General features: G+C 42.7%; 1 protein-coding gene across 7 annotated transcripts in view; it reads left to right on the plus strand.

Annotated features, from left to right (window-relative positions):
• The window catches only part of APLP2 (amyloid beta precursor like protein 2), a 48,223-nt gene that overhangs the window by 17,948 nt on the left and 14,148 nt on the right, over positions 1–16,127 (plus strand). For 6 of the 7 annotated variants that reach the window (XM_058856859.1, XM_058856860.1, XM_058856861.1 and 3 more), the window contains exons 2-8: positions 4,436–4,609; positions 5,836–5,965; positions 9,001–9,113; positions 10,622–10,791; positions 11,640–11,857; positions 13,451–13,618; positions 15,565–15,680. In XM_058856859.1, coding sequence (XP_058712842.1) covers positions 4,436–4,609; positions 5,836–5,965; positions 9,001–9,113; positions 10,622–10,791; positions 11,640–11,857; positions 13,451–13,618; positions 15,565–15,680 — 1,089 coding nt within the window. The remainder of the gene's footprint in view (positions 1–4,435; positions 4,610–5,835; positions 5,966–9,000; positions 9,114–10,621; positions 10,792–11,639; positions 11,858–13,450; positions 13,619–15,564; positions 15,681–16,127) is intronic. The other variant, XM_058856865.1, reaches the window with a different exon arrangement.

The following is a 16,127-nucleotide window of genomic DNA, read 5'->3' on the forward strand; positions in this document are numbered from 1 at the left end:
CTGGTTACTTAAGGCAGGATATGCCTTCAGCAGCCAGTAATTTGTTCGTTGGCCATCAATGCAATGATGTCAATGCAATTCTCCATTGAAGTTTTCTTCAACAGCTTATAAATTCTAGGGGCTGGACTTCCAGTCTTAAAACAGCTTAATCTTCCAGGGTTTTATGCAGAGAGCTACTCACAAGTTGCTGCAGTGGAAGTCTGATGGAAAGCATGGGCAGTGTGCACTCTCCTCACAGGCTCTCCATGCTTCTCAAACTCCCATCCACTCTGGTTTTGCTGGAATAAGGGTTCATTCTGGCTAATCTGATCAGGTGGATGAGGCTACAGTCATGCTTGACCTCACTGAAAATGCAGAATTCAGTTAAATATGATATTTTGCTGATGCCTTTGTGCTACTAATGAAAGCTCTCAGAAACTGATTTCTGTGAATTATAATTATCAGCTTTTCTTCACAGGAGAAAAGCTCCAATCACCCTTCAATCCCGAAGTCCCCAGCAGCATGTCAGAAGGTTTTCCAGAACGGCATTCCATAGGGAGCTGTATGGACAGCATGTGAAATAAGTTGTGTAGTGATGAGGTTTAACAGATCCTGGCAATAAAAGGCAAAGGACATGGATGTGGTTTTCATGTTCAGGTCTTTATAAACCAGAACTGCAATCTACTGCTTGTGTTTCAGGGGTAGATGTAAAATATTCTTTATTTTACTAAAGTCTCTAGCCTGTGTCTCTCCTTTGGGATGGGGGATACTTGTGGGAAGAGCAGGTAAGACCCTTTTTAGCACCTGGAGCCCAGGCATCCAGGTGGGTAATGCTCACACATCAAGCCCTGTGTCAGAAGCTGAAGAGGCCAGTAGTAAATAAAAGCCAGGATACTTGGGCAGACACTTCCATGAGAGAAAAGGAAGATTAAGAGGCTTGAATTCCAGTGTTTCAGGACCACAAATCAGGCACTGGATGGCAGGGTGAGGAATTTAACTGACATTAATTGGCCTGAGATTTATGTGTTTATGGAATCAAAAACTTCTTTGGTCTTGGAAGGCAAACTGAATTACAGGATTACACCTAAAGGCAGAGGCCAGTTTCTCCTGAAACATCTTGTAAATGCAAATTCGAGTGAGGAAAGTAATGTATTTATGTAACAGTCTTTTCCCAAATAACATTTGTCTTGCTCTGATGTTATGAGTATGTATTAATAAGATAATAGCTACTGAAATAATGTTCAACAAAGACATACACAACTGGATGAACTCTCTTCCATCATGTGTGTTGCCCCTCCTGATCTGTCCGGCTGCTTATTTAAGGGATTGAATAGCTGCTCTCCAGCACTGAAAGAAGCAGCTGCTTCCATTTATGGCTGGGAAGTTCCCAGAGAAAAATATGCTGTCAGTTTGTTCATCCCTTTGCAATGTGGAATGGGTGAATTCTCTGAACTACTAAAGAGCTTAACTAAACACATGGCTTTATCCCAAGTTTCATGCCAGTTTACATGTTCCACAGCCTTCCTTTTGCAAAGTGATGCATGAGTGTAGCCTGAGAGATCCGCTTCCAGTTTTCATACACCTAAGGCAATTGTGGGAAACATCGAAAAGTTGCTTGGTCCCAAAAGGCTCTTGTAGGTGACCTTTTTCCCTGTTTAAGTATCAGTGTTAAAGGTGTGGGCTTCATGAAGTTTGGAGATGCTGTATTGTCTCACTACAGCTAAAATGAGATAAAAGTACTAAATTAAAAAACTGATATGATTGAGGGCTGGAGTGGACTGCCAGTGGAGGAAAAATTGAAGTCCATTGTGCAAAAATCTTGCTTTGCGGGTCCTGGGGTTAAAGAATCAGCTTGTGTATCTCAAAGTTCATTAACTCACCCAACAGCACAATTCAACAGAAGATTTCTGCCTGATGAAATCAAGCAAGTAATAAGTCTCCTTTGTTCAGCTGTGAATTGGGGTTTAGCATATTCTGGTAGCTACAGCAACAGCACTTTGATATGAACTGATACGAAAACTATGCGAGCAATCCAAGAAGGAGGAATTATACCCTTACAGGGTGTAAACTGGAGAGACAGCAAAAACAAACACTGGCTGCATCAGTGTGTAAATAGGGGGTGGTCATGATTTCAGGAGATTGGTATGTGTTTGAACAGGAGTTTTGCTCATGCAGGTGTGATGAATGGATTACTTATGGGTGTTTCTGCATCTCGATGGAGCTTGCACCTCTCCTGCTCTGAAGTTCATTTATTGTGGTGCAGACTTGTTAAGTTTGCTTTGAAAGAACCAGATTTCAGGCATCAGCAGTGCCACCATAGCACATACATTTGTTCTCTTTTGATGCCTTGTATTCTTACAAGGGTTAATGCTTCCTGGGTTCTTGATCTTTCATGTCTTTTCGTTGGTTTTTTTTTTTTTTTTTCTTTCCAGGGGTGAAACTTGGATGTGGTTGCAATGTTGTCATCAAACAACAACAAAAAACTGTTTTGGGGATTGTTTCCTTTAGCATGTCAAGTCCTGTGCTCTCTGGAAAATGGTTCTTGGTACCAAAGTGGTGTTTGTTTGGAGAAAGATTAAAAGGGCCTCTTAAAATGTTTGTGTCTGTTTAGGGAGTTCTGAAGGATCATTCTACATTTGTTGTTTTTTTCTGAAAAGACACAGCAGGGAGGAGGGTGGTGCAAGACCTGTCACAGATTCTGCTGTGTGCACTTATAAGATGTTTATTAAAGGCTTGATTTCTGAAAGAACCAAGTTACTGCACCATGTTTCCAGCCTCAGTTATTCCTCAGAGTTGCTCCTGTACCTGAACTACGTGACTCTTTTTTTCCTTAGGACAGAGAGTACAACAAACATACCCACAGTAAACTTGAAAATGTGTGTGAACTTGGCAGCATTTTGATACTGGGATATCAGTGCTGCTGTCTCTTAGATACAGTTTCATATTTCTTTACTTTGTGGTCTTTGCTAAAACATGCTGTCATGAGCATCTGTTGATTGGAAGGGTCAAAGTAGAAACCACTTGTATAAGACTGTTTCTCTTAAATGATGCAGGGGTGAATAGTACTTAAAACTCAAGGGGTCATTTTTCTGCAGTTAATACTTCAGTTATTACTTTGTGCCTCAAGCTGGTCTTTTCCCCCAAGCACTAATCTTGTGTTCAGCACTAAACAATCCTTGACTTTCTAAGTGTTGAAATGACTTCTCTCCAGGCAGAGAGATAAAGGGAGGGGGAGAAATGAGCTAATTGTAATGTAGTTATTATTTTTTCTAATATCCAGTAACAAAGAGCTGCACAAACAAGTTGTCTAGTTGAAATCTACTCTTTACTCTTTTATTTCCTTTAAGCATACAGATATTGATAGGATTTGATGGGGGTCTGCAGGCATTAGGGAATGATCACTGCCCACAGTAATTTATGCATTTTTCAGTGCACAAAAAGTTAAATATGAAGGCAGGACTGGTAGCCTGAGGTTGTGTTGCCTGCCAGTGGAAAAGGAGCTTAGGGCCAGCAGACCATGCATTGCTGTTTCTATCTGGAGCAGTTAAAATGGATTCTATTCCCCTAAACACCTTAAAAAGCTTTTGGAGTTCATCTGTTTGTTTGCCTTATGCCTCTTTCTTTTTCACAGCAGCGAATAGTTATTTAAGGAGAGTGTGTTCAGCTCCCAGGATCCACTTGGTCTTCTCAGGAAAAAAAGTCTGCAATTTAATTTACTCCTCTTTTCCTCTTTCAGTCAGTCAGCTAGATTTCAGAAAGGGCCCTCACCTTGTTTTCATTGATCAGTCTGCAGTTTGACCCAAATGTGGGCCTGAGCTGTCAGGTTCTTGTCTGCTGGTACAGTCTGGGAAGTGCACAGAATACACATCTGAAACAGCTCTATAAAAGTGCACTGAGTGGGACACAACAGGCTGGTTGTCACAGCTGTTTTTTCTGATTCAGCAGAAATTATCTTTGTTTGTATGTTTGAGCAAAAATCGTAGGTATTTCTATCCCAAATGTTCAATGATAGTAGGATAAACACATAGCTTTTAACTCTGAGCAGGATTCTTGCAGTGGGACACAGTTATTTTATTTTATTAGTAATAGTAATACCTGCTTGTGTGTAACCTCACAGAGGTCCTTCTGCCAAAAGTTATTAGTATTAGTTATTTAGTAAGTTTTTCAGACATCTGTTTCAGCCCATGTAGGTGCAGCCTTTTAGTGTGAATTACTCTTGGTTTTGGTAAGCTGTTGTTTCAAATATAAAAAAAAAAGGGTTTGAGAAAACAAATGCCTGGCTGGTGAAAGCTCCATGTGGGCTCAGCATCTCAAGGAATGTTGTTACAGAGTAGTTTGCAAGACTCCACTGATTGCAGATCAAGCAGGAGCTATCTGAGAAGATGCTAAAGGGTTTCTGGTTCTTTGAGTTGTTGAGCCTTTGATCAAGGTATTTTGTTTTGGTTTGTCTTCACAGGCCCTTGCAGCCAATGCTGGGACAGGATTTGCGGTGGCAGAACCTCAAATTGCCATGTTCTGCGGGAAGCTAAATATGCATGTGAACATCCAGACTGGGAAATGGGAACCTGACACTTCCGGGACCAAGAGCTGCTTTGGAAGAAAGGAGGAGATTCTGCAATACTGCCAGGAGGTGAGATTTTCTGTGTAATCCTGAATCTTCGCTGCTGTGAAGGAATCGGATTCCAATTTAGCTGCTCAGTAGCAAATTAACCATGCAGGAGATGAGCTTGCTTTTGCCTAGTCCAATTCCCTGCACTGTCCTGCTGCGTTATTGTCCGGGAAAAGCAAGGAAGACGTCTAATCCCACTGCAGTGGGATTTAGAAGCTACCTCAGATCAGCTCACAGAAGGTTACTTGGTCTGTAAGTCAGAGGTAGCTTCATCTGTTTGCAGGGCTTCACCTCAGTGTTCTGCCCCTGAGCTGGTTAACCAGTATCTGCTCCCTGTTGTGTAAAATGGAACCTGACACCTATTCTGGTTAGAATGCGGCTGTGCTGTTCTCAATTACATGTTCAGATCAGCCATAATACTAAAAAAATAATTTAATAAAATTTGTCAGTATTTTTAAGCTCTTTAGACTTTATTGAAAAAGGTGTAATTATCTAGTGTGTTTCAGATACACTGTAACATATTGGTCTTGTCCAGCATCTTTAATTGCTTCTCTGAGGTTACAGGCTTGTAAAATACCACAAGAAATGTATTTTGTTTTAATGGGAAAGCAACAGAATGTTCTGTGTCTGGACTGGAAAACTTTTTAAACTGTTTTACAAGGCTGATATAACTGGGGCTACATTTTTTTCATTTGTTAGAACCCTAAATATATGTTGGTGTCTGGACTTGAGAACTTGAGCAGGGCATAAGGGTCAAATTAATACCTCATAAATGGACTAGGCATGAGGAAACCTGAGGAGGTGGGTGCATTACTTGACAAGTGATCAGAGAGTCTGAAGATTTTACTAAACCCTATTTGTTGGTGATTGCTGTTCCAGGAGGTATTGTGCTGCTCCAGAAAGAATTAAACAGCTACATCTCCTCCAGACCCAAATACCTAAATGCTCCTTCTCCACTGCTGTGCAAATACAGACCTCTCAGCTTAGTGCTAGTGAGGACTTGCCCTGACCTGGCTTTCTCCTGCCTCAAAGCAGTGACATACCTGTTTCTGAAGCCCCGTGTGACAGACAGCTGGAGCTTTTTTATGTCTCCAGCTGTACTGAGCTGGGTCCTGAGGAGAGTGTGTGTCCATCTGCAAACTCCAACTTCCTGTGTAGAGAGTCAGCCTCACTACTCTGGTAGGAGCTGCTCTGCACATTGTCTGTTCTTTCTGGAGAGAAACCTCTCTGTTTGTGCTGTTCCCCAGATGTACCCAGATCTTCAGATCACCAATGTGGTAGAAGCCAACCAGCCCGTCAGCATCGACAGCTGGTGCAGGCGTGGGAAGAAGCAGTGCAAGGACCACACTCACATCGTCGTGCCCTACAAGTGCCTGGGTGAGTGTGTGCTGTGGGTGAGCTGTGCATTCCTATGGGAGAAGCACGGAGTTGTTGTCTGGATTCTTACAGAGAGAACAACTCAGTTTGTAAGACTTTCCTTGTATGAGGTTGTCATTTCCACAGCTTCCACTGAAATGTTTTTCTTTCCACAAGATGGAACTCTGCCTTTCTGGAGCAGCTTGGTAACAGCTGTGGTAGAATAATGGTGCCTGGCGTGAAAAACAAATCCCCATTCTCTCTTCAATTGCCATAAAAACCTGAAGGCTATTGTATCTGAGTACCACAAAGACACTGGGATTTAATACTTTGATCCTATTTTTGTGATGCTTTAATATTTTTGTTGCCTTGGAGACATAAATGCTCAATGTGCTCAGGCTTCCTGCTTGGTCTTGGCAGGAGATCTCCATTCTATTTCAATGACTATATTTAAACTTTGCTGTTTCAAAGAGGCCCTTTTTCTTGCAGCTGTATCCCCTGTCCCCATTTTGAACTGTGAAAGAATATGAGATAAACTGTGATGGATTTAATGGTACTTTCCAGAATCTCCCCACCCACTGGAATCAGGCAGCATGTTTGAAATGGTTAACTTGTGACTTCTGACCTGTGGGTTGTGAGTGACACTGTGCTGCCCTATGTGTGTTCTTAGGAGTGAGCTTAGTTTCAGCTGGCCGACTTTCTTTTCAGTTATCCACTGGAAAAGACTTGTAAGAAGTCTTGGTAGAGTGATTGCTGGGATCATTCATTAGGAACCAGTTTTCATAATTTGTATCTATATCTCAGGTTACCATGTGATTTGACAGGGGAGAGCACCAACAAAGCAGCAGAACCATGCGAGTGCTTTGTCCTCTGTGTAATGCCTTCCACTAGACAATCATAAAGCACTTCATTAAACATGAAATTTGTTGTGGACACATCCTGGGAGAAAGGTGCTTTTCTTGGTAGATGTGGAAATTCAGGTTTGGGAAACAACCAAGCCCGACTGATCATAAGGAGAACTTCTGACGGGAATAAGGATGAAAGCAAGATCCCTGGATTTATAAGGAGTCATCTCTATTAGAAATAATCCTTCCTCAAGCCTATTCTCCAGTTGAAAAATAAGCTGATTTTACTGACACTGCCCTCAAATTTGATAAGCATTAAACTATTTATTGAAGTTTTTCATTAGTGTATTTCATGTTCACAGTGTTCATGACTTGCAGGCCCCAGCCTGTGAGGCAGTTTGGTTTTCAGATCTGAATTGCAAGTCTGGAGTCCATATATCTATAAAACCTCTTTGTCTCTAACACACCACAAATTGCTTGTTATAAATAGGTGTTTTGTTTCTCTGGGATTATAGTCAAACTGTGGGATTTTGTTCTCTTTCTTGGTTGTGTTTTCCTTGATACATTAATGCACAGAGTACCTTGAGTATCCTGTCACCATACCTTGTTTAATCTTTTCTGCTCTTCCCCCACCAAGGCAAACCCCTTTGTAGGTGAAAAACTCATGAATCTTCTGCCTTCAGCCCTCAGAACCACAGTCTCTTGGTTTTATAGTTTGCTCAGTTTTATTACCAAAAGCATTTAAACCTTTCCTAGGTTTGGGGAACCTAGAGTAAGGTGGAAGAGTATTAATTCAAAATTCTAACTGGCCTGTTTTGAGATAACAAAATGGAGAAAATACAGTCTCTCTGTTAGTTTAAAAGTAAGTAATTGGAAAGGGATGAGGAAGGTAATTTGATTTCATTGTCTTCAGTTGTCAGGTAATCTAAAATATTTAACTTCTCTGTACTTGTAGATGTGTCTATGATCTTTTAGTATCAACAGTAAGGAGCTGCAAAAAAATTGGTCACGCAAACAATATTTAAAATATATTTTGAAAAGATGGTATGAAAGGTGGGTTGGATGAAGAATTCTGCTTTGTGGAGACTTTGTGAGAAAAAGTCTTTGACTTAAAAGCTATTCTCCAATTTTAACAAATGGCTTCTAAAGCTGCTGGCCATGTGTGCAGGGAATGCTGCTTTGAAACAGTTGGGCTGAAGATCTTTTCCTGGTCTTCTCAGAGTATCTAGCTTTCTCCTTATTTTAATATTACCGAATGCAGCATTTGAATCTGCAAGAAAGAAAGAAAAACCTCAGCTTGGAGAAAATGTCACGTTTGGATTCCAGTGGCAGTGTTTGCTGGGATAAGAACAGGAAGTGATGCTCATTTAGTTCTGATCCTTAGTTCATATGTGTTGGTACCAAACTGAATGATGATGGAAATTCAGGCTAAATAGCTTTTAAGTCCAGCTAAAGTAGAGTCTGTACAGTAGAGAGGTTCTCTTTCCCATCTTCCTCAAAAGCAAAAGTCTGGGTTTGGCACAAAGATTGTGCCAAAGCTTTCTCATGCTGGTGAGGTTGTGGTTATCTTGATATTGGAATGCAGTATATTTGCTGACTCTAGTTGTACTCTAATATTTAGGCGGAATAGTTTTTATTTTCCAGCCCTATGTGTTTTGGTTAGGACAGTGAATGTGCTGCAGTTTATCTTTAATTAAACCATCTAGAAAAAAACCAAAACCAAACAAGACTTTCTCAAATACTGAAAACATAGATAACACTCTCAGCATATAAAGATTTCCAGGCTGTTACAGCAGCAGGCAGCGTGAAGGAAGTTTAGTATGATGCATCTCATTTGAAAATAGGTGATTAGTAGTTTGAAACTCCCTAGTACAGACACAGTCTTCTCAAAGATTTGATTGAAATCTTCAGTCAGTCCTTTCATGGAAGAACAACTATTTATTAACTTGCACTCTAAACTCTGCCTTCAGTTCAGCTTTAGGGGTCAGCAGAATCACCCTGTGTCCATGGTTTTACCTTGGAATCTCTGAGGTTCTGTTTTTCTTTAGATTCTCAGGAATAATTTTCAGAGCTGGTGTGACTTGTCTCCTTCAAGAATATATCAAGCCCTCAAGGCACATGCATAGAGTGTACTTTGGGGAAGTTCTCATGGAGACTTTATTTGCTGTTGGAAGCTGAGTGAGTGTGAACTGTGGCCGTTGTGTTTTTCAGTGGGTGAGTTTGTAAGTGACGTCCTTCTGGTTCCTGAGAAATGCCGGTTCTTCCACAAGGAGCGCATGGATGTGTGTGAAAGCCACCAGCACTGGCACACTGTGGCAAAGGAGGTAATGGAGCCACTGGGACAGAAGTGTTTATTCGAGATCTGTCCATTTGGATGCTTGTAGCGTTGGACCATAGCAGTATTTCTCTCTGTATTACTATTCCCATGTTCCAGTCAATGAACTGAGGCAAACAGCAAGGAAATAAAAATTTAAAAGTACTCAAGTGACTTAAAAAACCTGTGTAGCAATTGAGTTATTCTTCATGGAAAGCTGTCCTAAATAGCTTATCCATACCCCCGAGCTAGGAATTGAAGTCAGCTCTCTGGGATACTGCTTTAACCAATGGTTCATACCTCGTTCTTTCCTCTTTCCGGGGAGATAACAGTGGGCATAGGATCGTTCCTATTTTTCTTGCACATCTTGCTTTAATGTGCCTTCTGCTGCTGGGGATTTGGTTGGGAGGGCTTGCCTGGGAGCAATCTGATTTTTGTTGGGGCTGATTAGTCGAGGTTTTACATAAGAGATGGATTATATTCTCAGAATAAATCTAGCCCATGGTTTTGGTGGGGTGAGTTTGTGGTTTTTTTATTGGACTAGATAAATTGTTGGAAAAGCTCTGCACTCCCATTTGAAGCTGGAGTAATCAAAATAAGATCATGACAGAATGTGCATGTTTTCTGTTTTGTAGAAGCAAGAACTGTAGAAACAGCAACACAAAGACCAGTTGTTAACCAGATGAGGTTAAGGATGCTCTACTTAAAATTCCTATTTCTTTAAAATCCTGTGAGCAAAAATCCATCTAAATAAAGCTGTACTAGAGTAATTAATCTTTTAATTGAGGGTGAACTTGTTAATGTCTAGAAAATTGAAAAATCATTTACTTTAAATGTAGTTGGAGAACTTTTCCAGCAATATTTGGCTCATTTAAAATCTGTAACAAAGCAAAGCACAAAAGGGTTCTGATGGGTATAATAAAGCTTTTCTTCATTCTTTTCTGGGCACTTCAAAGCCAAGTATTTCCTTAGCTTAAGAGAAGTGTAAAGATGTAATGTGTAAGCATAGTTTACATTTGACTTTTTCTTTAATTATCTAATTGATTTTCACCTACAGCATGGTAAAATAATATTGATACAAAGTCCATTTGAGCAATTACTCACTTGCTCCAATGTAAAGTTTAATAGATGAAGTTTAATGAAATGGCCAGCCCAGGAAAGCAAATACCCTTTCTGGTTCTTTCAAGTGTTCTCTTTTGAGATGGCACAGATTGTTTAGTTTTTTTTTTTCCCTGGACTTTTCCATGTTGACAAACCAGTAGTTGTTTGGGCTAGGGTGTGAAATGCTAACACCAGGAAGTACTGGGTGTTTCTGAATCTGGGACTTTCATGGTTTGTTTCTTTTTTACACTACAGGTTTCAAATCCACTTTCCTTTGATGTTCAGATTTAGGTCATATGTTGCTGTTGTTTTTGCTGTAAAACTTAAACCATTCTTGGGATCTCTGATAGGTAAACTTGAGCTTTATCCGAAGGAGGAGCATGATGCTGAACTGACATGAGTGGGCTCCTCTTTCAGGCCTGTCTGACAGAAGGGATGATCCTGCACAGCTACGGGATGCTCCTGCCCTGTGGAGTGGACCAGTTCCATGGAACAGAATATGTGTGCTGTCCTCAGACTAAGGTTGTGGATGAGGCTCTGTCCAAAGAGGAGGAGGATGAGGATGAAGACTATGACCTTTACAAGAGGTAGAGTTCTTACTGGTGTAGATATTGACAGCTTTGTACGTGAAGCTGCTGCTTGAGATTTCACACACCAACTCCCTTGTGGTGAGGATTGAGCAAATTTCTGTGCTTCTAAGTTTCTTAAAGGAGTGTCCTGAGCCTGAAGAGGACAAATGGCTTTGTAGTGCCCCTTTTACCAGAAGAGCTAAACACCCCCTCTCCCTTCATCCCTGCAGAGAGTTGGGATCATTCAACCTTGAGAAGCGAAGGCTCCAGGGGGACCTTAGAGCCCCTTCCAATGTCTAAATAGGCTCCAAGAGAGGAGCTTTGGACAAGGGCGTGGAGTGCCAGGAAAACGAGGAATGGCTTCACCCTGCCAGAGGGCAGGGTTAGATGGGATATTGGGAAGAAATTATTCCCTGTGAGGGTGCTGAGGCCGTGGCACAGGGTGCCCAGAGAAGCTGTGGCTGCCCCATTCCTGGAAGTGTCCAAGGCCATGTTGGATGGAGGTTGGAGCAGCCTGTTATAATGGAAGGTGTCCCGGCCCAGAGAATGGGGTGGAACAAGATGGGCGTTAAGGTCCTTCCCAACACAAACCATTCTGAGATTATGCAGTAGGAACCTGCCCCAAGGTTAGACTTTCACTTACTGAAAAATGGAAAGAGGCCACATGAAGCCAGAGCCATAGAGAAACTGCCTGCAGCAGCAGGAGTGTCTGTAATGAGGGATGTCCCTTGCTGTGAGTGATGGGCTAATCAATAGTTGGTACACTTACTTTTCCCATTTCTAGAATACATGGAAAGAATCATTATTCTGGTACATCCAAGTGATTAGCCTTAACTTTACTCCCTAATTTATCTCTGTCCCTCCAGTGAGTTCCCTACAGAGGCAGGTATAGAAGACTTCACAGGAACAGCAGTGGAGGAAGATGAGGATGAGGATGATGAAAGGGAAGAGGAGGAGGATGTGGTGGAAGACCGTGATTACTACTATGACAGCTACAAGGTTGATGACTACAATGAAGAGACCCCCACAGAGCCCAGCAGCGACAACGCTATGGCCGAAAAAGAAGTGAGCAGTGACATGAAATGTAAGACACATTCCAGTCCACAGGCCTCCTGCTCCCTTGAGATCATTCCTGTTGGATGTCAGTTAGTGATGGGGTTTTGATCAAGTCAATAAGTGCCACTTGGAAGTTTTATTTGCTAGATACGTTAGCAAACAGAGGAAAGCTGATGATGCTTGTTTCAAGTATTGAAATTTTCTCTCTAGAGCATGGGCCATATGTTTCCAGATAAACAGCAGTTCTGCTGGCAGGAAGCCCAGTGTTTGGCATGTTAAACAAACACCTCATGAAGGTGCAGTGATGAGTCAGAAAAGCCGTATCTGCAAATTTTGGAAAATCTTAAAGGGAACACGGTACACTGTAAATCTAAAATCTGGTGGTTTATACCAGCTTAAAATGAGGAACCTGAAAGTGGTGGGCCATGCTCTATGGAAGTGCCATATGGTCATTTAAGGGTGAGGAACATTCTTGGTGCTGCCTTTGCATAAACACTTTTCCACAAAAGAAAGCCAGCTCAACTGCCCCATCTTTATTAAATGTTAAGGTATATTTTCCACTGTAGTAGAATCTACTGTGCTGGTGGCAGCTTTTGTTGGGTGGTAGGTGCCCTTGCAGAGGGCTCATGGTGTGGTGCCTCAGCATTATGTGATGTCCTTACACTTTGCATGTAGAAGTGTCTGCAGAGGAGGGAGGAGCAGAGAGGGAATGAAATTCAATTAGCTACAGATCACTGAATCATTGCCAGCAGTTCTCACATCTTTTTGGAAAAATGCCAGCATGCTGCAGATGATTTTCCTTGCTGAAACAAGGCTTAGCTCATAAGTATACAGGCTTGTTGCAGATCTGCAGGTGTTGTAAGAGCCTTGGAGGAATATGATTGGGGTGTCTGTTTTGGGGGTATACAGTCTTTTTTCCCAGAAGTACCATGAACAGTTGCTAATTTATACACTGTATCTGTTCTCTTGCCTCAGAGCATCCCAGCTGCTATTGCTGGCTCTCCATGAAGCATTCACCATGCCATGGCTACATGAAATTTTAATATTTGGTGCATCGATGTTTAAAACCTTAAAACCTCAGTGGCTGAGGCTGGCATGGAGATCACTCCCTTTGTTTAGCCTGCTTTTTCACTTACTTCTACACCTGCCCTGTAAGATGTGGAGTATCTGTCCAGGCAGAGTGCAGTGAACTGGACATCCTTTGATGCTTTAAGCAGCCCTACTTGACTGGCTTTCCATGCTGTTGGTTTTATAGAGTGGAGGTTCTCCCACTGGGGCACCCAGGGCATAATGCTGTGGCATCAGCAGAACGGGTTCCTGCTGTCCCAGCCCCTGGTTCTGGAGAAGTCTCTCACAGATGAGAGCTCCGTGTAGAGACAGAGCGAGCTGCTTGGCTATCTCCAAAGCACAACGTGCAAGCATCTCCCTGACCAGCTTTTGATGGATGCTTTGGAATGTTAAACCCCCCAAAACTGACAGAGGCCCTTGGGTTGTTGCAGCAGTGATGCTGAGGCCTGTGCCTCAGAGGAAGGAGTGAAATAGAGCCACCTCTGCATCATGTAAATCGCTCAGCAAGGCCTGTGCTCCTCACCAGCTCATGTTCTTACCCGTCTCCACACAGCTGTCTGCTCCCAGGAGGCCATGACAGGGCCCTGCCGGGCTGTGATGCCTCGTTGGTACTTCGATCCTAACAAGAGAAAATGCATTCGCTTTATATATGGAGGCTGCGGAGGCAACAGGAACAATTTTGAGTCAGAGGAGTATTGTATGGCTGTGTGTAAAAAGATGAGTAAGTCCTGCCTCCCACTGGCCTTTTGCAGCTGGCCACTGTCTGTCTGGCGTGTGGTGTCTCCTCCTCCTTCCCTTGGGCAATAGAGGACCTGATTGTAGCTTATCCCTTTGGTTCTGGTGTCTGTCCCTTTGCAGCAGTCTCCTCCTGTCTTCACTTCCCTAGGTCCATAGGGTTATTGTTCCTGGGGAAGGTGCCCCATACCATATGCTGTCTGTGCTCCCTGGTGACTTGCAGCTCTTGCTGAGGGCTCAGCTGTCCTCTTCCAGGTCTACAGCAGCGACCAGGGGCTGTCTCTGACCTCTTGCCTAACTGGCTTTTTAATCAAAATATACATAAGGAAACCCTTGCTTTTCCTGGTCATGTTACCATGCGTTTGTTCAACAGTAGGTCCTGAAAAACAAGCAGCTCTTCTCCTGGTAGTAGGCATTTTCTTGCTATTTTAATTTTGGAAAATATCAGACCAGTAGTATAGAATTCAGTTTTCCATTTTCAGCTTGGTATGAAATACAAATCACAACTCAATCCCTGTGTTTTTGAGTACTTAAGGTTTTTGGCACCAATTTCAACTGGCTTTTATGTCAGATGATAAAACTACCAAAAACATTTTAACCTCCTTATTAATCTTATTGTTGAACTCCAGCACTTCCACTTCAGCTACCATTAAAGCTTTTCAAAGGCTTTTTGTGTTATCTGGGGCTTGGCAGCCTGACTATACAGCCATAATCCTGTTTACAAAATGTGCTTCATGCAAGTGCTTTAGATTGGGCTGATCTAACTGAGGCGGTGAAAGAAAAGATGCAGATGTCAGGAGCTTTTTGTACAAAAGATTGTCCTGTTACAGAAAGATTTGGCACTGGGAAGAGAGTTCTCTGTGTCCAAGCCTGGTTTAGAAATGCCAGCAGCAGGGCCAGAATATGGGACTGATATGATATTGTCCCTTGCACACAACAATAGTGCCTGTGTTGTATGTTGTCATTATTTCCCCCTAGGTAGAGGGAAGGTTGGTGGGTGCAGTGCATGCTAAACTCTTACCCAGTGTTCATGCTGAAGCGCCAAGTAATTTTTTTCCTGAAGCATGCTGTCTTTAATGACATGTTGGAGGTTCTTCCATTGGAATAACTAACATGGATGACAGGTTGCCTTAACTGCCCCTTTGTACCTTCCCTCAGGCAAAGGGCAACAAGAGAGTGCATCATGTTTGCCACAGATCTTTCAGAAAGGCTGTGGGATGTGTAGTTCCTAATACTGTAGCACAGTATTTTCAGCACTTCCTGGACTGCAGCATATGGGATACAGAGCCCCTGATGTGGATGCTTGAAGTTTATCAGTTCTGAAATTTTGTCTTTCCCTTTGTCAAATTTGGATGTCTTGAAGTTACAAACCTTCCAGTGTATTGGACAAGTCACTTTGTCACACTGAGCCTCCTTCTGTTGTTGTCTTGTCTAATATCATTGCCTGCTAGTCCTTGGTGCATCTGGTAGGGAAGGTAGGTTTGAAGTGTAACATACTGGTTTTGTACAGATTTATTGTCAAACTCCCTAATCATATTACTGGTGTCTGGAGCCAGCTTATCAGCAAACAGCTAATGCACAGAATGTCACTTAAACCATCCAAAAGCAATGTGGAGGAGAAGGCAAAAGGAGTTCTTTATCTTGCCATGCCAGGCACTGTGTTTCTGGAGCTGAGTGCTGCTCACCTCAGCACTATGCAGGCCAAACAGTCCTGGGACCTGTGGTCATTGCTGCCATTTGGACTGATGGTGCTGATGTTGGACAGAAAATTGGCACCATAAAGATTCCAAAATGGACTCTGGAAGGTCGTGGTTCAGTAGGCTCAGCTTGCCAGACTACTAATTAGGCAGGCATGGAGATTCCTCTCCTTGCCTTCTGCAGTCCTGAACTGCAGGTTTCTGATGCTCTGCTTGCCCTTCCCTCTTCATGCAGTGCCAACTGATGATGTGGATGTCTACTTTGAAACCCCTGCTGATGACAATGAACATGCCCGCTTCCAGAAGGCCAAGGAGCAGCTGGAGGTCAGGCACCACAACCGCATGGACCGGGTGAGTGTCAGCCTTCAGGCTTTGTGCTGTGCAATTGTTTGCTTGTTGGGTTGCTGCCTCTGTTTTACTGGTGTCCTGGTTTAAGGAGCCACCCTAGGAAAACTGGAAAAATTGGTGGTGAAGTGACTTGCTTTCCAGTTTCCAGCCTTCTGTGTGTTTCTTTCAGTATGACCACACCATAGGAGTCAGATTTTTATTTCTCCATTGCTGGGAAAGAGGGGTTAGATTAGATGCTGGGAAGAAATTCTTTACTCAGAGGGTGCTGAAGCCCTGGCACAGGTTGCCCAGAGAGATTGTGGATTCCACATACCTGGAAGTGTTTAAGGCCCGGTTGAACAGAGTTAGGAGCCATCTGGTCTAGTAGAAGCTGTCCCTGCCCATAGCCAAGGGTGGAACAAGATGAGCTTTAAGGTCCATTCCAGCCCAAACCCTTGTGGGATTCTGTGA

Source organism: Poecile atricapillus, chromosome 25, assembly GCF_030490865.1.
Source record: "Poecile atricapillus isolate bPoeAtr1 chromosome 25, bPoeAtr1.hap1, whole genome shotgun sequence".
In the NCBI taxonomy this organism is placed as follows: Eukaryota; Metazoa; Chordata; class Aves; order Passeriformes; family Paridae; genus Poecile; species Poecile atricapillus.